Here is a 22,798-nt window from a genome sequence, read left to right as displayed (position 1 = left end):
ATTCCTTTCTTCTAGAGATTCTGGGCTTTGGGAGACAAAAGTCAGAAAGATGTGTCCTCTGCTTTCTGCCTGCCTCGTGCCCTCCCCTGCCCGTGCCCTGCAGTGATCACGGAGCCACTCGCTGCTTCAGTGGAAAGGGAAAGACAGGGAGGTGAAAGGTGAACAGGTCAAAGTGCTATTCCACCACAAGAAGAAGGAAACGCTGGGCATCACCACCAGAAGGCACATGAACTCCCAGAGTAAACTGAAAGTTAGGGTGAGTCCTGTTCCACTGAAGCACTAGATACCCCAGGAAAAATGCAGATACAGGCCCATCTTGGATTTCTCAAGTTACACTTCTACCTCCAGTGACACCAGGGAGAAAGGGAAACTCACAAAGATGGCATAGCAGGAAGTGAAATGAGCATCTATCTGTGCAATTCCATGAGAACTGTAGCAATTCCATAGGCCAAGGGCATACAGGGCAACGTCCAGAGGCAGCCTGGAGTTTAATTGGCGTCTTTGGCAGACCTCTCCACCCCGAGCATTGTACAATTTGATTGTACAATTTGAATTATTCTCCGTCATCATCATTCACTTTCCATTTCTACAAGCTCAAGTGCTCCCTAGCATCCCCTCTTACTTCATGATTCTGGTACTTGGGCTAGGTAAGTCTGACTCTAAAACCCTTTCCCTCCTTTTCTGACTTTCTCTTTGTTCCTTTTAGATTCCTTTATTCTCAGCCCTTCAAAGGTAATATCTGGGTGCTGTAAGACTTAAAATTGGGAGGAGGGTTACAGGAAAAACACATCTCAAGAATCTACCTGAGGGGCTGGAGCAATAGCACAGCGGGTAGGAAGTTTGCCTTGCATGCGGCCGACTCGGGTTCGATTCCCAGCATCCCATATGGTCCCCTGAGCACCGCCAGGGGTGATTCCTTAGTGCAGAGCCAGGAGTAACACCTGTGCATCTCCAGGTGTGACCCAAAAAGAAAAAAAAAAAAAGAAAAAAGAATCTACCTGAACCCAGCATTTGACCTAATCAATGGTAATTGCTAAAATAGATTTTTTTAAAGATTAAAGTATTTCTAAGCTTGAAATATACTTACCAAATATTATTACTAGTCTCCTGGCACAAATTGTGAATGACAATCTATTTACAAAAAATTTAATTGGCTTTTGTCTAAATCTCAAATCATCTTTTAAAATGTTCATTTGAGGGTCCCTGAGAAAGGAGAGAAGAGGCTTGCCTGCATGCACAGCCCCTAGCTTCCAAAACACCACAAGCACAGAGATAGGAATAGCCCCTGAGCACCACCAGGGGTGCCTCCTCCCCAAATCAAGAAATAAAAATGTTAATGTTGGCCAGAGATGGGAGTCCTAGGTCACTCTAATTCGTAAAAAAGAGAGAAGCATCTGTGTTTGTTTATTTGTAGAGGTGCTTGCACTCCTCTAAATTAATAAATTAATAATAAATGACAGAGATCTCAGAAAGCAGTAAATTAGCAACCAACCATGAGGCACATTTCTACTTTTAGAAATCATGCTGCACATGTTTTAAGATGATGACTCGGACTAAAAACTTATAGAAGCACATTGTTTCATCCAGGAAAGTCCTCTCTTGCAAGGATAAAGAAATATCGGGACTAATCCAACACCAGCTGATTCTATTGTCATAGTCAGCTGTGATGTCACCAATAAGCTTCATGTTGGGAAAACACCCAGAGAAGGTGCCAGCCAATGCAATTTACAAAACAGAAGCCATCCATGATTTTAAGAGTAATATTTTCATGGTACCTTTTCTTCACATTTCCAGTACAGTGGTAATAATGGGTGGTAAGAAGGGGAATTCACTTAAAAGTTCTTTTAAAAATAAGGATTGTTCTCCAATTATACTGTCCTATTTTTATCACAACATAGTAAAGCCCACTTAGTGCCTGGAAATTCATCAGACTGAATGACTAGAATTCACCAGATAGATTGACAGATCAGATGTAACAAATTTGTTATTAATGCACTAAATTTCCAGAATCGAAGAGAAGAATGTGTTAGAAATGAAATTAAGTCATACCTGATTTTCAAAACAGGTTTTTTTAAAAATCCAATCTGTGTATTGTTTTATATACAAATACAAATAAGTAATAGCAAAATTAGGGGCTGTAGAGATTGTGTAGTGGATACGGCGCTTGCCTTGCACATCGCCAAGGCAGCCTCAGTCTGTGGGTATGACTCCAAAAACAAAAGCGAAAAGCAAACAAACTTATATTTTTCATTTGTAGGGGATGAAATATTTCATTGTGGTTGCTACTGAATTGCTGAAATACCAACAAACAATATTAGCAAAGACAACTCAGGTTCTAAAGTAATAAAATTAAATTATGTCATTAAGCTAGAGGGCAGGGTTTCAGACACACCCGAATTTTACTGCATCGGTGTCAAGGAGAGAGTCCAGGGGTTAAGGTACACACATGCCGCTGACCTTGGCTAGATCCCTGGCACCACACGGCTCCCAGCACCACCTCTCCCTACAATTGCTCATATTTATGATGGTCAGTAATCTCGCGTCTACTGCTCATACCTCTGGAGGACTCTCAGCAGCTGCTCCATGACGTTCCGGGCCCCGCCTCCTCACTACTCTCACTCTGAACCACACTGAAGGGACGGGTGTTGGGACACTGTATGACTGAAACCCAATCATGAACAACTTTGCAACTGTGGCGGGAATATATATGTACCACGGTAGCACTGTCGTCCGTTGTTGATCGATTTGCTCAAGCGGGCACCAGTAATGTCTCGTTGTGAGACTTGTTGTTACTGTTTTTGGCATATCAGATATGCCACAGGTAGCTTGCCAGGCTTTGCTGCGCGGGCGGGATACCCTCGGTAGCTTGCCGGGCTCTCCGAAAGGGACAAAGAAATAGAACCCGGGTCGGCCATGTGCAAGGCAAATGCCCTATCCGCTATGCTATCGCTCCAGCCCATATATATGTACATATATAATTGAACTTTTAAAAAAATGAACCACACTGACCCACAAGGTCAACCATCACTATCAAGATAACAAACTACCCATCACCTCCAAAGTTGCCTCATCCCCCTCAGTTATGATCTTTCCCTCCATCCCCTCTCCCCTGCTCCTCTTATGGTCTTTCTGTCTTGTAGAATCATTCACATTTTATGTTTAAGTGCAAGCATACAATACAGAGTTGGGGGGGTTCCAGGGGACCCAGCGTCTCACATGCAAGATCAAATATACGCTCTACCACTGAGTAACATCCCTGGCCCCAACAGGTCATCTTACTCTGAATGTAACTTCTTCCCGCATAATTATTTTGGGATTTTACCCCTATTGTTGACCATATCAGAAATACATTCCTGGGCTGGGAGACAGTGCTAAGCTTCCCATGTGGGAGCCCCGGGTCCAGTCCCAGCACATGGGTCCTCAAGCACCACCAGGTGGAGTCAAAGGAATACTTATTTCTTTGCTAAGTAATATTTCTTCATTTAGAAAAGACATTAAACAGACCCTGTTCCACAGCGCCAGCTACAAGTTGTAATTAGTCATTTTCAAATGGGCATAAACTCCTCCACCCCAACACACACACACACACAAACACACACTCATACACACACACACACACACAACTTTGTAAGGACCTAGAGGAGATGCTTTTGGAATGCTTAAAGCATAAAAAGATAAAAAGCTTACACAATTAAATAGGAGTTTTATAATACAAAGTCTTCCCTCCGTCCCAAAGCTAGGCATATTCTGCCTCTGCTAAACCTGCAAACTCAATTCAGTGCACGTAAGCACCAGAATGTTGCAGGAACTATGAGTTCACATCTCCAGATGGGCCAGGAAAATAGTTTCAACTTTACTTCCAGACTCATATGTTTACATATTAAAGTATATAGGGCTATTCTCTCCACCAAGAAATGTAATTTCTTGGGGCTGGAGTGATAGCACAGCAGAGAGGGTGTTTGCCTTGCACTCGGTCGACCCGGGTTCGATTCCTAGCATCCCATATGGTCCCCTGAGCACTGCCAGGAGTAATTCCTGAGTGCAGAGCCAGGAGTAACCCCTGTGCATCGCCGGGTGTGACCCAAAAAGAAAAAAAAAAGGAAAGAACAGAAATGTAATTCTTTCAGAGATTACATTTAAACTGCTTAGCAAACTGTTTCACTATGGACGAGTAGAGTTTAAGTCTGGGCGGGTGCCTCCTGGCTGGAGAGTACGGGCAGTGCTGCAGGAGGTACGGGTTTGCAGGGAGGGCAGACTAAAGTGCTCTGGGGAAATGGGCGGGGCTCTGGAGTCAGCAAACCAATATGGCAGAACTTCTTTACCAAATAGCCAGCTGAGCCTTGGTTGGCTCCCTTTATTTGACTTGTTTTGGTGGCCACACCCAGCAGTGCTCAGGGCTTAACTCCTGGCTCAGAAATTCCTGTGGGGGGAGGGTCATGTGTGTGTGGGGGGGGGGGTGTATTTTTTGTGGGTGTGTATGTGTGTGTGTGTGTGTGTGTGTGTGTGTGTGTGTGTGTGTGATTGAACGCAGGTTGGTTGCAGGTTGGTTGCAGGTTGGTAAGGCAAGCACCCTACCCACTGTACTATGGCTCTGATTCCTTCCCTTTCATTTTTTTTTTTTTTTTTGGTTTTTGGGTCACACCCGGCGATGCACAGGGGTTACTCCTGGCTCATGCACTCAGGAATTACTCCTGGCTGTGCTCGGGAGACCATAAGGGATGCTGGGAATTGAACACGGGTCGGCTGCATGCAAGGCAAACTTCCTACCGGCTGTGCTATTGCTCCAGCCCCGTTCTCTTTCATTTTTAACAAGGTCTCTTTGGCTTGGCCTATCCTTTATTTTCCTACTTTTCATATAGACCTGACTACAAAGCAATAATCTTGTATAAGTGTATGCCCCAGCTAAGATCCGCACTCGGCTCTGCTGCTCTGTGCCAGGTGGAACTCGCAGCTCCTAAGTGACTAGAAATACGCATTTTTCTATCAAATCCTTAGTACTGGCTCTCTGATTTCTGGGGTTTTATTTCAGGGCTTATTTTTGTGTGTTTGTTTATTTTTTGCTTTTTGGGTCATCCCCGGCGATGCTCAGGGGTTACTCCTGGCTCTGCACTCAGGAATTACTCCTAGCAGTGTTCAGGGGACCATATGGGAGGCCAGGGGTTGAACTCAGGTCGGCCAAGTGCAAGGCAAATGCCCTCCCCACTGTACCATCGCTCTAGCCCCTTCTGATTTATGTTTTGACCTCTATTTTGTGCAGGCCAGACTCTGTGAACTCTGGTCTACTGACGGCACATGACAGGAGTTCACAAAGATGTGATTCTGACAGACAACAGTTAACTTCGTTGTCTGGGTGGTGGGTGTATAGCACTTGGGAGCACTTCTTCATGTCTGTGTTCTTGTCACTCAACCAGGCACAAGGATTCTATGCTATATTTGTCATCAGCAACGAATGCCTTGCTCATGATATTTTGACTGAGTTATCCTTAGGATCTCTTGTTTATTCTGTACTTTTGGATGTGCCAAAGATGACAGAGCTCTACAACCATTGTCATCATGCCTGCATAATCAGCACCTTGCAGATGGCCAGCAAGAAATGAACCCTTCTGCCACTGAGTCGAGCTGATTTGGTATGGAGGCCTTTGTTAGAGACACAGACTCTCCACGTGAGAGCAGAGCAGAAGGAAATGTAAAAACGCAGGCACTTTGCAGGATGCATATGGAAAATCAAATTTGGAAGATTGCTGTGACTGGCACCTCCTTTTCAACCTTTACTTTCCGTGCCAAGTGGGCCTCCTGGTGGCTCTGGACTCGAGTGAAATAGAGTGGCAGAGACCAAGCTGAATTAGATGATTTTGCTGGAGACGAAATACATTAAATAAATAGATAAATAAATAAAGATAGCTGTGGCTTGATGACCTTGAAAATTTTTAAAATGCCTAGAAAATAGTTGTCGTGATCAGTAATAAGGCATGCAAAGAAAGCCGATAGCTACAGAACGGAATAAAAGCGCAAACTTGAAGTTCCGAGAATCATATAATGAAACCACCACCACCACCACCACCACATGTGAATTATAGGCAAGGCGGGGTGGGAGGTGGGGGGCCGATGGTCAGTGTTAGAGGAGGGTTGGCTCTCCATCCAGAACCCCCGTGAGCTTCTTCCCCACCAAGGAGGGAAAGAAAGAAGCCCTGGGCTGCCGGAAACGGGCCGTGGTGACTGGACTTGGGACCCAGGAGCACATCAGGCTGAGCTCTCCCTCCTGCCCCTCCCGCCCTCATCTGTGCTAAACCAGAAGCTCAGACTGGAAGGGCCGTGTGTGTGTGTGTGTGTGTGTGTGTGTGTGTGTGAGGTGTGGAAGGGTTGTTTTCCCTGCAATCTGAGTCAAGAGGAAAGAAACTGGACTTTGAGCTCTTGCAAGGCTCCGAGGTATCTAATAGCTCCTTCGCCGAGAGGGGAAACATCCACGTATGTGAGGCGAGGAGCTGGGGCAAGGCCGCATCCCAGGGATGGAAGCATGGCAGGGGAGGCTTCCTGGCAGCCAGAGGCCCGTCCCCACGGCACCTGCAGCGTTAAGCCTCAACAGCTGTCAGCACTGCCCTGTGGAAGGGCCCAGCAGAGGGAGACCTGACCTAGGGAGTCAGAATGAGAAGGATTTCCCCAGCCTTCCCCCCCTTCATTAGCATTCTGGGCCAGACAGCCTTCACATCACAGCCAAGAACCAGTCAGCGGACACCCCCAAGCGGGCTTCCAGGAAGGAGCCGAGCCCCGGGACACCGGAATCAGACGGGGAAGGCCTCCCGGCATCAGAGGAGAGGGGAATGGCTGGGGATTTTATGCTCCTGGTGCAGAGCAGCAAAGGAAGAAACCCCAAGGCCCCTCCAACCTTCAAGTTCCTCTCTCCTCGCACGCAAGGGTCTGAAATGGAGAACAGAACTCCAAAATCCAGAGCCAAAGTGCCTCCTACTGGATAAAACAGCAAGGAAGGAAGGGACAAGGAAGGGAGGAGAAAGTCAGCAACAGAATGAAAAAGAATACTTCTCAGAAGTTGTTTTGTTTTGCAGCTGTAGGTGGGGGCTGAGGGTCCTCCCCAGTCCTGCTCAGAGGCCCTGGCCCCGGGCTGTGTCTGGATTCAAAGGCCCAAAGAGGCGGTGCTGTCCGAGTCCCTTGGGGCCAGGGCTCACCCAGGCCACCCTCACAGTGCTCAGGGAATTTCCAGGGTGAACCCTGCTGTGTGAAGGGGTCCCCAGGACTGCACCCAAAACTAATCTTCTAAGACATGAAAGTGGGGAATCTCACAGCACAGATTTAAAATAATCATTATGGATTATTATTAATTATGGATTATTATTAATCATTAATCATTATGGAGGCTAGTGTTTGAGTCCTGACACCACATATGGTCCCCCAAGCACCATCAGGAGTGACCCCTAACCACAAAGGCAGGAGTAAGTCCTGAGCACGGCCCGATACAGGCCCAAAACCAAAATGTTAAAATAATAACTGGTAGTTACCATAGAGATTCAGAAACTGATGTAACACATTTTTAAGTCTAAAAAATTATATGGCAAGGCACATGACTCTTTTTAAGTCTAAAAAATTATATGGCAAGGCACATGACTTATCAAAAGTCAGTGATAAAGAAAAATATTAAAGTCGGGGCATGGGGGTGGATGCATTTAACACAAAAAGGCATCCTAAGAAGGCTATCAGAATTCTCAGTAGAAACTCCATAGGCTAGATTGTGGAATGACAGCACAATTCTAAAAGGTACAAAATTGCACTCTGGAATGCTCTACCCTGCAAACTGTCATTCCCAGATAAGCAAACGCTAACGGTATTTACCACCACCAGAATTCACCATACAACATTTCTGCAGTGCAAGAAATGTTTAAAAGGAGTTGCTTAACAGGAAAAAGGGGAAATGGAAACAAATTCTTAAGTTTGGTGATAAATTTTAACATGAAATAAAAACATAAATAAGAATATAGTGACATAATAAAGCATTTTAGAGGAAGACAAATGTGATAGTATGTGTTTAAATGTAAAGGAAACAATACCTGCACACACACAAAAGACTTTTAAATGCAAAAAGACTCGGGCTGGAGAGACAGTACAGTGGGTAGGGTGTTTGCCCTGCATAGAGCTGACAGGTTTGATCCCCAGCACCACTTACGGTCCACTGAGCACCACCAGGACTGATCCTTTTGAGCACAAAGCCAGGAGTAAACCCTGAGCACAACCGGATGTGGCCCCAAAACCTAAAAAAATTTAAAAGACTGTCTCAAATTCCTTGATAAACACAAAAAGAATTTTTTTTTTTTTTGCTTTTTTTGGGTGGTCACATCTGGCGATGCACAGGGGTTACTCCTGGCTCTGCACTCAGGAATCACTCCTGGTGGTGCTCGGGGGACCATATGGGATGCTGGGAATCGAACCCGGGTCGGTTGCGTGAAAGGCAAATGCCCTACCCGCTGTGCTATCGCTCCAGCCCCAAAACAAAATTCTTGAGAGAGACATTAGAAGAAAACTTGAAGAAATTGAGAGAATCACCAGGGAAAAACATCGAAAGGAAAAGACAGAAACTCTTGGGTAACAGCAGCACAATATAAAATAACTAGAAAATAAAAGATAGTAATGATTAAGTCCCAGATGTCAGTAGTCACCCTAAACATGAATGGTCTGAATTCACCAATCATACAGGGTGGCTGTGTGGGTGCAAAGTAGGATCCACCTATACCATGCATATAAAAAATTTATATGAGGTATTAAACATAGCATCATAAGGAAAGGTCAGAGCGAGGCATTTAAAGCCAATACTAGAGAAAAAAGCAGGAACTGCTATACTGGATAAAGAAGTTATGTACTAAACGGATTATTACTCTGGATTTTTTTTTTTAAAGTTGAGTCTTTTGAGACATGGATGGCACTTGAGGCAATTATGCTAAATGAACTAAGTGAGAAAATGAAAGACAATTAGTGGATAATTTTACTCATGCTAAATATGTATAACCCAAACAAACAAGAAACACATAACAAAAGTAACTCCTGCACTCTGAAAAACATAGAGGTTGCCAAAAGACAGAGGAGGAGGGCGGGGGAGAGGGGTCAGTTTGATAGCGTGGAACTGTGGTGAGAGAGGCTTACGTATAGAGAAGTGTGAAGATCTACTCCCGAAATCGGACAGTACTGAAAACTCATGAAAAAAATCAATAATATGGGATTTAAAAATAAAATAAAGTTTGATCTTTATTCTACGATTCTATTCTAATCCTAATTGATAACTGCTACTAGTAGGGTTTTTATTTTTATTTACTTTTTATTGAATCACAGTGAGAAATACAGTTACAAAGTTGTCTGTGATTGGGTTTCAGTCTTGTAATGTTTCAACACCTGTCCCTTCACCAGTGTACATTCCCCACCACCAATATCCCCAGTTTCCCTCCTGTGCCCCCAACATCTCCCTGTCTGCCTCTATGGCAGGCACTCTCCTTTCTGTCTCTGTCTCTGTCTGTCTGTCTCTCTCCTTTTGGGTATTATGGTTTACAATGCCGGTACTGAAGCTTATCACATACATCCCTTTACCTGCTGCTACTGATAGTTTAATTCATCACTTTCCAAGCCTTTTTCTCTGCTCACTCAAAACACACGCATATATATATATATACATATATATATACATATATGTATATGCTTGTCGATTTGTTCGAGCGGGCACCAGTAATGTCTCTCATTGAGAGACTTATTGTTACTGTTTTTGGCACATCCAATACGCACAAGTAGCTTGCCAGGCTCTGCCGCACGGGCTTGATACCCTTGGTAGCTTGCCGGGCTCTCCGAGGGGGCGGAGGAATCGAACTCGGGTCGGCCGCATGAAAGACGAACGCCCAACCACTGTGCTATCGCTCCAGCCCATATGTATATATACATTATATATACATATATATATTTGTGTATGACTCCTTTTCCCTAATACTTTTAAAATCATCCCCTATACTCTCCTGCAACTTAAATATTTCCTGCCATCTCAGTTTGTGTTGATCAGCTCCGTTCCCTTTTAAGATGGCAGAGCATTTATAGAATGCAGTAGCATATTTCATTTGATCATTTTTCTCTATAGGGGATCACTTAAGGTAGCACCAAGTGTTTCAGCATTATAAACAACGCCGCAGAAAGCATCACCCGCTGATATCTTAATTTCCTTCTTAATTTGAACAGGACTGTGGAAACTGAAGTCATTACAGAGTTTGGACCTGTCTTTCAATGAGATTTCCAAAATTACTTCATCTGATTTCCATAACTGCCTGCAACTGGAGAACCTCTATTTGAACAACAACAAGATATTCAGAGTTTATCCGGAAGCCTTCAAGAGCCTCAAAAAATTAAAGGTTATGTAATTTTTGAACATATGCACATATGGGCAATTTATACTAGAGCAATGTTTCCACTAAAGCGTTTCTTCTTCATGCCTAGTTGTCTTGACTGTAACGCTTTTTTAAAGTCTCTTTTAGGACTCACCTAAAAGTACTCTTCCCTTAAAATTTAGTAGTAGGCATGAAGTTTACTCCAACTTAATACACTCAGCATCAAGAGTTGCCCCCTTCTATTTTAGCAGTCAAATGAAACCCAACTCCAAGTTCCCCCTTAAGTTGGTAAGAAATTTCCTCTGAGTGATTAGCCAGCTTCTTCCCTAGGTTTTAAGGGAATCAAAAGTCCTGAGGGTTGGGGCTGGAGAGATAGCACAGTAGGTAGGGTGTTTGCCTTGCACACGGCTGACCCGGGTTCGGTTCCCAGCATCCCATATGGTCCCTCGAGCACCGTCAGGAGTAATTCCTGAGTGCATGAGCCAGGAGTAACCTCTGTGCATCGCTGGGTATGACCCAAAAAGAAAAATAAAAGTCCTGAGGGTTTTTGTGACCTGGACTATGTGGGGACTGTCCTGTAAAGCTCTCTGGTCAATGCTGAGGTCAGCAACCCAAGACCATAAGGGGCTCTGAAGGCTAGTGGCCCTTCGATACCCAACTTGGCCATGGAATCACACTTACGCCAGGTAAGAACAGCTTCTGTGTGTACAGCACTATCCACTTACTTACCAGACCAATGATAGAGTGATCAAGGTCACAGTGAACTTCTCTCAGCCTCTATTCTTTGAGAGGCTGACATGGTTCCGGGAGCTGGTTCAGGGAAAAGCAGGAGAATTCCATTTTAGTAATATATATAGGGAAAGGGGGTATTGGGGAACGCCCAGAGGTGCTCAAAGCTTATTCCTGGTTCTGTGCTTAGGAGTGGACCCCAATGGTGATTGGGGGGCTGTATGTGGTACCATGGATCAAAATGAAATTGGTGGCATGCAAGGCAAATGTCAAACCCCCTATGCTATCTCTCAGGCCCTAGTAATATATTTTTTTAAATTTGATAGACCCAAATATTCTCTTCTCATGCTATCAGTTTAAATATCACTAATGCACAATTTGTATATGCTCTTTCACCATCCTTGGTGTATGTCTTGCATATACCACATGTATACCACATGTCCCAGTTTGGACCAGCTGCATTAAGGTGCCCAATACTACTGTGGCTATCGGCTCTTCTGTTAAAAACACAGTACAGACAGGTATGTCCAGTTCTGTTAACATGCTGGACAGGCATGGTTGCAGGAGAAACCTCCCGTTGTCCTTTTTGCATTTGAATGCCACCACCAAATTTTGTCCTCTGTTAAAGGGACACTCGTGAGGGTGGGGGGGAGGGAGGGCGCAGCCTCCAGAGCAACTGCCTGGATTTAAACCCAGTCAACCATGGCAACAACTCTCTCTTGTCCTGGGTTTTCTCATCTGTCACGTGGAGATGACTCAAGACATTTCGCATTGAGCTTCCTGAGAATGAAGTGCTTCAGGATGCAGAAAGTGCTTTGAACAGTGCTTTCAATACTTGAAAGCCCAATTAAGTTACATTTTGCTTGAAATCTTTTGAAGAATTCATAACAAGGTGGCTGGAACCACAGAACAGTGGGTAGGGTGATTGTCTTGCAAGCAGCCAGCTTGGGTTTGATCCCTGGCACCCTGTATAGTCCCCTGAGCCTGTCAGGGAGTGACCCCTAAGTGCAGAGCCAGTCATAAGCCCTGACCATCACCGGGTGGGGCCCCCCAAAAGAAAAAAAATATATATATATATATTTGCTTTTTGGGTCACACCCGGCGATGCTCAGGGGTTACTCCTGGCTCTGCACTCAGGAATCACCCCTGGCAGTGCTCAGGGGACCATATGGGATGCTGGGAATCGAACCCGGGTCGGCCACATGCAAGGCAAACGCCCTACCCGCTGTTCTATTGCTCCAGCCCCGGAAAAAAATTTTTTTTTTAAATTCACAAGGGCCTAGCCCCCACTCACCTCTGCAGCCTCCTTTTGGGACATTGTCCCCTTGCTTACTGCATTCCTACCTTTCTTTTTTCTTTTCTGACATTGTTACAGTGTGTGGTATGTGCATGGTGGTGATGGTAGGATAGCGGGGATGGGAGGGCTATTGACAGGGAAGAGGATAGTCAGCCTGGTGATGTGGGGTGGTGCCAGGGATTAAACTCAAGGTCTCACACATAAAAGGCTACGTCTGTACTACTGGACCACGTCCCAGGCCTCTAACCTGTGTTTCCATCTCAGCCCCTCCCCATTGCCTGGGAGAGCTAATCTTATTAATCTTTCTAACTTCCTTGCGGGTGTCTATGTGGTGAGGTGTCCCACACAGACGCGCAGGGGCACTCTCAGTGATTCTTGGCCACCAAGACTGTGGGGAGGTTCGGGCTTCAGATGCCACAGTCTACCAGGGACCCCCTCCGTGATATTGGGGGTGCACTTCCAGAACTACATCTGGTGGTGCTGGAGGGGGGTCTCTGTGTGCCAGAGATCTAACTGGGTCAGGCACACGTGCCCTAGCCCCCCTACTATCTTCCCAGCCCGAATCCTTCCAGTTTTTGCTGTGAAATGTCCCTTCATCAGGAAAACTATCCTGAGACTTCCAGACAGACCAGGTTGGCTTCCTAACTCCCTTTCCAAACACTTAGAAGATGCTGTGCTTTCTCCTCATTGTACTTAATCCAGCTGAAGAGAATGAGTTTTAGGTATGGCTAGTCATTAATGCTTTTATTCCTATAGAATTCCTACCAAATAGTCAGATCTTTGAAGATCTACATCATGTTTGTTTTGTTTCAGACAGCTTAGTGTATGTGAATGTATAGATGTATATATGGAGCGTTTAGCACATGTATATGTATATATGTATATATTTTTTTACTTTTTGGTTTTTGGGGCATATCCAGTGGTGCTCAAAGCTTATTCCTGTCTCTGTGCTCAGGAATCCCTCCTGGCCGTGCTCAGGACACCATATGGGGTACCATGGACTGAACCCAGGTCAGCTGCATGCAAGGCAAAAACTCGCCACACTATCTCTCCAGCCCCCCTTACATGTATTTTAAGCCCCATTTCTGTACACAGTGGCGGCGGGTCTGAGTGTTTGTTTGAACTCGCTTTCCTTAGGGATTACAGAGCTTGGAGAAATCCCAGGCTTGGTATCTAACTGTGGACTTTGGTGATCACAGGTATTCTAGATTTTTATCTAATAGCGCAAGTTAGAACTCATAGGAAAGGAGGCCTGGAAAATGAGCTTCTAATAAAGACACCATAATTAAGGTGTGCACCTGGTGAGGGGACAGGTATGACGGCTGGAACACTGTATGACTGAAACCCAATCACAAACAACTTTATAACTGTATCTCATCGTGATTCAATATAAATAAATAAATAACATGTGCACCTACTTCTAGTCCTGCCACTGCCTCAGAAGGCAAACTTTTATTTATTTATTTATTTATTCATTCATTTACTTTTGCTTTAGGGGTCACACCCAGCAATGCTCAGGAGTTACTCCTGAGGAATATTCTCTGCACTCAGGAATTACTCCAGGTGATGTTCAGGGACCATATGGGATGCTGGGGATTGAACCTGGATGGACCGTATGCCAGGCAAACGCCCTACGTGCTATACTATCACTCCGGCCCCCAGAAGGCAAACTTTTAGAGAGCAAACTATTTTCTGAGGCTCACAGAGTCATTAAGAAGACAGCAGAGATTTATACCAGAATCCTCCGACTCCTGAGCCAGTGCTAAATTCTTACCATGCCCAGAGAGAAAAGGACAATGTCTATAACTCCTGCCTTCTGTCTCTAAGTGTCCTTTCTCACAGAAAGTTCTTCCTTTGTTTCTTCTTGAGCAGGTTGTGGATCTCAGCCACAATGCTCTGGCCGCCATCCTACCCATGATGCTCATTGCTCTGGAACTGCCCCGTCTGGAGATTGACTTGACCGGTAACCAATGGCAGTGTGACTGCAGTGTGGCTGTCCTCCAAAATGTCCTTTCTGAGTCCTGGAGGCAAAAGTGGGAAGGAATTTGCAACAGGTCTATAGGTAAATCCGTACCTCTTCTCTGGGGTGATCTGTGTAAACCAGGGTAAACCCCCCGGGGAGGAGGGGGAACAGCTGGGCGAGGCGGGGGGGGGGGGTGGGAGAGTGAAACATGGGGGAAGATTGCCTCTCATTTGAAATAGTGACAGTCGTGGGTATTAGTCTCCTTTGTGCTATGTCAGTGGAACCAAACTGTTTTTCTCAGCTCACGAAAGATTTAGCTAGTTAGCTCTAAGAATTCAGAAAATATCGGATTTGGTCAGAAACAGAAATTTCACAAGGAGAGAATTTTGCCCTCAGGACCCTGAAAACCATATTTATTTTATCTCAATGCTTAACAAATAATTGATCAAAGAATTTTTAAAACTTGAAACCTTATTTGAAGGGGGCCGGGGCCCAGAGGGAGCACTAGCAGCGCTTGGGGATCACTCCAGCAGTGCGGGGGCTGCAGCCCCGGCCTCCTGCACAGAGAGCACGCGCTCAGACCACCGAGCCCTCTCTCCAGCCCCAAAGCAGGATTCTCTTATGTGCTTGCTAAGCCTCCAAAGGTATGATTCTATTCCTACACAAAAGGACAAAGTAAAGAATATTGAAAAAGTATTTTCCTTTCCTCCCATTCCTGAAAGGTGTTAGGATATGCTACTTGCTGCTGGAGCTGACACTCTGGAGAGCCTTGGTCCCTCCAGCATCCCACTGTTGGTTCTCTCGGTTAAGTATAAGAACAAAGTCAGTACAAAGACTATCCACAGAATGGGAAAGGATATTTACACAATACCCATCAGATAAGGGGTTGATATCAATGGTATATAAAGCACTGGTTGAGCTCTACAAGAAGAAAACATCCAACCCCATCAAAAAATGGGGCAAAGAAATGAACAGAAACTTTACCAAGGAAGAAATACGAATGGCCAAAAGGCACATGAAAAAGTGCTCTACATCACTAATCATCAGAGAGATGCAGATCAAAACAACCATGAGATACCACCTCACACCACAGAGACTAGCACACATCCAAAAGAACAAAAGCAACCGCTGTTGGAGAGGATGTGGGGAGAAAGGGACCCTTCTTCACTGCTGGTGGGAATGCCGACTGGTTCAGCCCTTCTGGAAAACAATTTGGACGACTCTCAAAAAATTAGATATTGAATTCCCATTTGACCCAGCAATACCACTGCTGGGAATATATCCCAGAGAGGCAAAAAAGTACAATCGAAACAACATCTGCACATGTATGTTCATCGCAGCACTGTTTACAATAGCCAGAATCTGGAAAAAACCTGAATGCCCCAGAACGGATGACTGGTTGAGGAAACTTTGGTACAACTATACAATGGAATACTATGCAGCTGTTAGAAAAAAGGAGGTCAAGAATTTTGTAGTTAAGTGGATGGGCATGAAAAGTTTCATGCTGAGTGAAATGAGTCAGAAAGAGAGAGACAGACATAGAAAGATTGCACTCATCTATGGTATATAGAATAACAGAGTGGGAGACTAACACCCAAGAACTGTAGAAATAAGTACCAGGAGGTTGACTCCATGGCTTCGAGGCTGGCCTCACGTTCCGGGGAAAGGTCAACTCAGAGAAGCGATCACCAACTACATTGTAGTCGAAGGCCATGTGGGGGAAGGGAGTTGCGGGCTGAATGAGGGCTAGAGACTGAGCACAGGGGCCACTCAACACCTTTATTGCAAACCACAACAGCTAATTAGAGAGAGAAAACAGAAGGGAATGCCTTGCCACAGTGGCAGGGTGGGGTGGGGGGGAGATGGGATTGGGGAGGGTGGGAGGGACACTGGGTTTACGGGTGGTGGAGAATGGGCACTGGTGAAGGGATGGGTTCCCAAACTTTGTATGAGGGAAGTATAAGCACAAAAGTGTATAAATCTGTAACTGTACCCTCACGGTGATTCTCTAATTAAAAATAAATAAATTAAAAAAAATAATAAAAAATAAATAAAAAATAAAAAAATAAATTGATTTAAAAAAAATGTCTAGTACCAAAAAGGTTAATATTCATAAATAAAATGTTTTTATTTTTCAAAAAAAAAAAAAAGAACAAAGTCAGGGAGAAGAAATTTTCTTTCTCTCTTTCTTTCTTTCTTTCTTTCTTTCTTTCTTCCTTTCTTTTTCTTTCTTTCTCTCTCTTTCTTTCTTTCTTACTTTTTCTCTTTTTCTTTCTCTTTTTCTTTCTCTCTTTCTCTCTCTTTCTCTTTCTTCCTTCCTTTCTTTCTTTCTCTCCCTTTCTTTCTCTCTTTCTCTCTTCTTTCTCTCTCTTTCTCTCTTTCTCTTTCTCTCTTTCTCTCTCTTTCCTTCTTTCTTTCTTTCTTTCTCTCTCTCTTTCTTTCTTTCTTTCTTTCTTTCTTTCTTTCTTTCTTTCTTTCTTTCTTTCTTTCTTTCTTTCTTTCTTTCTTTCTTTCCCTCTTCTATCCTTTTTTATTTTTGGAGCCGCCCAAGCAGTGCTCAGGAGTCTCTGGGCCACTACTCCCAGGACACAGAGTCAACTAGGCCTGGCACATAATGTCTGGGCCCAGCAGTGCTGGGACTGTGGGTGGGAGGGGACCAGAGCTGCACCCATCAGTGCTGAGGAGGTTTGCAGAGCTGGGGGTGGAGGGCATGCACTCCAGACTTTGAGCCAGTTTCCCAGCTCCCCTTCTTCTTTTCCCCACCTGAGGCCTGGCCTCGTGTCTATTTAGGGGGACCATGGAAGGAGAAACATGTCATCCTGCCCAGACTTTGGAGATTGGAGAGAAGTCTTCATGTTGTGTCCACACTTGTTTGATTCTTTTTTATCTTTACATTGTTGGTTTTGTTTTGGGGTCACACCTGTCCTCAGGGGTCACTCCTGGCTCTGGGCTCAAGAATTACTCCTGGGGGTGTTTGGGGGATCATATGGGAGTGAACCCTAGTTGGCCGCAGGTAAAGCAAGTGCCCTGCCCACTGTATGATCTCTCCAGCCCCACTTGTTTGATTCTTAAGGAAAAAAAAAACAACTAGCAGTTTAAGTGCTGAGGGCTCAGTATCAGGAACCAGTAGAAAGACTTGAATGCTTTTTTGTTTGTTTGTTTGCAACCTGAGGAATAGTGAGGAAATGATGGTACCAAATGGGTTAGCACTAAGGCAAGTTTTGCTGGGGGGCAGATGGAATGTTCTAGAAAATAGGCAGCAGGCAGAGATATGGTGGGAAGAGACGTGGCGTGGCTGGCCCCATTAGGAGCAGTCAACTCAGAGCCTAAAACCATGCACGCCGCTGGGCTCATAGACAACAGTCTTACTCTGTGCAGACGTGCTTGCCGTTGGCAGCTAAGTGGCCTTTTGCACTTGAAGGCGATCTAGAACATGTGGCTAGAGGCTCCAGAGAACCTTCCAGAATCAGTGGCATCTTACTCAGCATGCCCCCTGCTCAACGCCCGTTTTCATCTCTCTTGCAGGGAACGAGGAGGCTTGCTGGGGGACCTCCCCACGCAGGATTCCCAGAGAGCCCCCGGTGAGTGCGGATGCCACCGAGAAGAGCTCCCCGAGGCGGCGGCAGCGCAGAGAGCGCGAGGACCCCGCAGAGGGGCTGCAGCAAGGCCCGGACCCCGCGGGTCCCCCGCGCTGGGAGCTGGAGCTGCACCGCCGCGGGCCGCGGGGGACCGCGGAGGCTGCGGGGGTCGCGCGCGAGCCCCGCTCCTCGGGCTCCTCCGACCTCGCCCTGGCCGTGAGCCTGTCGGTGCTCATCACTTTCTTCCTGGCTTTCGGCCTCGGGGCCTTGGCGAGGCCTTACCTGGAGCGACTGTGGGCCCGGCGGGGCGGCGGGCGCAAAAAGTCGCCTCCGCACGTGGCCTATTCCAACGAGGGCTTCTACGACGAGGTCGCGGGGAGCATCCGGCAGCCCCGGGAGCCGGACGGGCTCGCGTGGGCCTACGCCCGAACCCCCCAGCAGAACCAGAACCCCTTCCCGGTGACGGGCGCCCACCAGGACGTGGTCACTCCCGAGAGCCGCGGGGGGCCACGCAGCCTAAAGCCCGGCCGCCGGGTCCAGGAAGGTGGGGTCCTCCCCGCCGCCGCCGTGGGGAGCAAAAGCCAAGAAGCACCTTTTGCAAAGGACAGCGCCGCCCCTGGGGCTCTCCAAGGACGAGCGCGTGGGGGTCCCGACGCCCTCATCTCAGCTGCCCAGGAGCACACGCCCAGGGCTGACCACGCGGGAGAAGTGATTTATGACGCGGTGGCCCGGGAAGAGTCGCCTGCTGAGCGTCCGGCTGGCCCGGTGCAGGCCGCCTCGGATTCAGTGGCTCTCTCTGCTGGACGAAGGCAGGGCGAGGCCCCGAGGACCGGACAGAGCGGTCCGAGAGGGGACACAGAGTTACCACCTGCGGCCGCACAAGAGCCTGTTTACCTGAATCTGCCCAGCGCGAGGCAGCCGCAGGGACCCCCGCAGAGCCGTGCTGGCTTAGCGCCTTCACCCAACGATAGCAGCATCGCGGACTACGATGTGGGGGCTGCAACCTCATCCCCACCCCTGCGCCCCCCACGACGGGGCAGTGCTCAGGGCACCATGCCTGCCAACCCGGAGCCAGCGCAGAGGCCCGTTACTCCAGGCACTCGGTCTGACCTGAGCATCATCTATGATTCCGATGAAGGGTCTTTGTTTACTCTAAGTTCGACAGACTCGGAAGAGGAAGGGTGTGGGGGTGAAGATGAGGCTGACCAGAAGGAGAGGTCTAGAGCCAGTGAGGAAGAGGACTATGGGGTGAGGAAGGACTTGGAGAGTCAAGAGGATCACACCTTCCAGGTGACTCTGCGGGGAGCTGAGAATCATGAAGGTCCTTTGGAGAAATCTTCTCATCCAGACTCTAACTCGTGCCAGGCTCAGGTGGAAAGTGCTCGTGACACTGATGCCAGGGAAGAGCCAAGGACTCTGATCAGATCCCGGAACCACAGTCCTGTGGGTGAAGCGACCCCAGACCAGCTCCCAGCTCCTGTCACTGACCCTGCAGTGTGGCGCTTCTCACTTAAGGACTTGGGGAAACAGCCGTGGACTCTGGTCAGATTCCGGCACCACAGTCCTGTGGGTGAAGTGACCCCAGTCCGGCTCCCAGCTCCTGCCAGTGACACCACAGTGTGGCGCTACTCACTTACGGACTTGGGGGAAGAGCCCAGGACTCCGCCGAGGACTCCCCTCAGATCCCGGAACCACAGTCCTGTTGGTGAAGTGACCCCAGACCAACTCCCAGCTCCTGCCACTGACCCAGCAGTGTGGCGCTACTCACTTAAGGACTTGGAGGAAGAGCCACAGACTGTGGTCAGATCCCGGAACCACAGTTCTGTCAGTGAAGTGACCCCAGACCAGCTCTCAGCTCCTGCCACTGACACCGCAGTGTGGCGCCACTCACTTAAGGACTTGGGGGAAGAGCCCAGGACTCCCCTCACATCTCGACACCACAGTCCTGTTGGTGAAGTGACCCCAGACCAGTTCCCAGCTCCTGCCACTGACCCTGCAGTGTGGCGCTACTCACTTAAGGACTTTGGGGAAGAGCCCAGGACTCCCCTCAGATCCTGGAACCACAGTCCTGTGAGTGAAGTGACCCCAGACCAGCTCTCAGCTCCTGCCACTGACACCACATTGTGGCGCCACTCACTTAAGGACTTGGGGGAAGAGCCCAGGACTCCCCTCAGATCTCGAAACCACAGTCCTATTGGTGAAGTGACCGCAGACCAGGTCCCAGCTCCTGCCACTGACCCTGCAGTGTGGCGCTACTCACTTAAGGACTTGGAGGAAGAGCCACAGACTCTGGGCAGATCTCGGAACCACAGTTCTGTCAGTGAAGTGACCCCAGACCAGCTCTCAGCTCCTGCCACTGACACCGCAGTGTGGCACCACTCACTTAAGGACTTGGGGGAAGAGCCCAGGACTCCCCTCACATCTCGACACCATAGTCCTGTTGGTGAAGTGACCCCAGACCAGCTCCCAGCTCCTGTCACTGACCCTGCAGTGTGGCACTACTCACTTAAGGACTTGGGGGAAGAGCCCAGGACTCCGCCGAGGACTCCCCTCAGATCCTGGAACCACAGTCCTGTTGGTGAAGTGACCCCAGACCAGCTCCCAACTCCTGCCACTGACCCTGCAGTGTGGCGCTACTCTCTTAAGGACTTGGAGGAAGAGCCACGGACTTTGGTCAGATCCCGGAACCACAGTTCTGTGGGTGAAGTGACCCCAGACCAGCTCTCAGCTCCTGCCACTGACACCACAGTGCGACGTCACTCACTTAAGGACTTGGGGGAAGAGCCGAGGACTCCCCTCAGATCCCGGAACCACAGTTCTGTGGGTGACCAGCTCCCAGCTCCTGTCACTGACCCTGCAGTGTGGCGCTTCTCACTTAAGGACTTGGGGAAACAGCCGTGGACTCTGGTCAGATTCCGGCACCACAGTCCTGTGGGTGAAGTGACCCCAATCCGGCTCCCAGCTCCTGCCAGTGACACTGCAGTGTGGCGCTACTCACTTAAGGACTTGGGGGAAGAGCCCAGGACTCCGCCGAGGACTCCCCTCAGATCCCGGAACCACAGTCCTGTTGGTGAAGTGACCGCAGACCAGCTCCCAGCTCCTGCCACTGACCCTGCAGTGTGGCGCTACTCACTTAAGGACTTGGAGGAAGAGCCACAGACTCCGCTCAGATCTCGACACCACAGTCCTGTTGGTGAAGTGACCCCAGACCCACTCCCAGCTCCTGCCACTGACACCGCAGTGTGGCGCCACACACTTAAGGCCTTGGGGGAAGAGCCACGGACTCTGGGCAGATCCCGGAACCACAGTTCTGTGGGTGAAGTGACCCCAGACCAGCTCTCAGCTCCTGCCACTGACACCGCAGTGTGGCGCCACACACTTATGGACTTGGGGGAAGAGCCGAGGACTCCTCTCAGATCTCGGCACCACAGTCCTGTTGGTGAAGTGACCCCAGACCAGCTCTCAGCTCCTGTCACTGACCCTGCAGTGTGGCACTTCTCACTTAAGGACTTGGGGAAACAGCCGTGGACTCTGGTCAGATTCCGGCACCACAGTCCTGTGGGTGAAGTGACCCCAGTCCGGCTCCCAGCTCCTGCCACTGACCCTGCAGTGTGGCGCTACTCACTTAAGGACTTGGGGGAAGAGCCCAGGACTCCCCTCAGATCCCGGAACCACAGTCCTGTTGGTGAAGTGTCCCCAGACCGACTCCCAGCTCCTTCTACTGACACTGCAGTGTGGCACCACGCACTTAAGGTCTTGGGGGAAGAGCCGAGGACTCCTCTCAGATCCCGGAACCACAGTCCTGTCGGTGAAGTGACCCCAGACCGACTCCCAGCTCCTTCTACTGACACTGCAGTGTGGCGTCACTCACTTAAGGACTTGGGGGAAGAGCCCAGGACTCCCCTCACATCTCGACACCACAGTCCTGTTGGTGAAGTGACCCCAGACCGACTCCCAGCTCCTGGCACTGACACCAAAGTGTGGCGCCACGCACTTAAGGCCTTGGGGGAAGAGCTACGGACTCTGGGCAGATCCCGGAACCACAGTTCTGTGGGTGAAGTGACCCCAGACCAGCTCTCAGCTCCTGCCACTGACACCACATTGTGGCGCCACACACTTATGGACTTGGGGGAAGAGCCGAGGACTCCTCTCAGATCTCGGCACCACAGTCCTGTCAGTGAAGTGACCCCAGACCGACTCCCAGCTCCTGCCACTAACCCTGCAGTGTGGCACTTCTCACTTAAGGACTTGGGGAAACAGCCGTGGACTCTGGTCAGATTCCGGCACCACAGTCCTTTTGGTGAAGTGACCCCAGACTGGCTTCGAGCTTCTTCCAGTGACACTGCAGTGTGGCACTACGCACTTAAGGACTCGGCGTGCTCAGATGGGGATCCTACACTGAAGTCGCCCCTGCCATGCTTTCCTGATGGTCCCTCAGAGTCTACCCTGAGCACATCTCAGGGAAGGGGCCCAAAGGCTTTCCAGTATGAATTCGATAGAGTTCCTCATCACCGGACCTTCAAGATCACCTGGGACAGCGTAGAATCTACCCAACTGGCTTTTGTAGAAGGTGCTGACACGAAGGAGGAGTTTGTATGACTTCCCGAGGCGCATGACACAAAGGGTGTAAGATGAACGGTGGTGACCAGTATGGGTACTGGATAGTACTCAAGCATCAGGTGATGTCACAACAAGAACTCCCAAATAAAATCAACTCTGTGAGCACACAAGAGAGCAGAGTAAATAATCAGAGAATGATTCCAACTTTCACTGCACATGAATGCAGACTCTAGGTTCCCGGGTGTGAACTTGCTGTTTCTTTGAGGACTTGCTTTAGGACAACAAAGATGAAGTCAGTGAACTTGAAATC

At 48.2% G+C, this 22,798-nt stretch overlaps 1 protein-coding gene across 1 annotated transcript in view; it reads left to right on the top strand.

Annotated features, from left to right (window-relative positions):
- The window catches only part of LRRC66 (leucine rich repeat containing 66), a 30,223-nt gene extending 9,093 nt beyond the window's left edge, over positions 1 to 21,130 (top strand). The window contains exons 2-5 of the mRNA XM_055139991.1: positions 10,216 to 10,385; positions 14,260 to 14,449; positions 17,876 to 20,295; positions 21,047 to 21,130. Of these exons, the coding sequence (XP_054995966.1) occupies positions 10,216 to 10,385; positions 14,260 to 14,449; positions 17,876 to 20,295; positions 21,047 to 21,130 (2,864 nt within the window). The remainder of the gene's footprint in view (positions 1 to 10,215; positions 10,386 to 14,259; positions 14,450 to 17,875; positions 20,296 to 21,046) is intronic.
- The last annotated feature ends 1,668 nt before the right edge of the window (positions 21,131 to 22,798 follow it).

Source organism: Sorex araneus, chromosome 5, assembly GCF_027595985.1.
Source record: "Sorex araneus isolate mSorAra2 chromosome 5, mSorAra2.pri, whole genome shotgun sequence".
In the NCBI taxonomy this organism is placed as follows: Eukaryota; Metazoa; Chordata; class Mammalia; order Eulipotyphla; family Soricidae; genus Sorex; species Sorex araneus.
The sequence above is the reverse complement of the archived record's forward strand: the minus strand, read 5'-3'. Positions and strand labels throughout refer to the sequence as shown.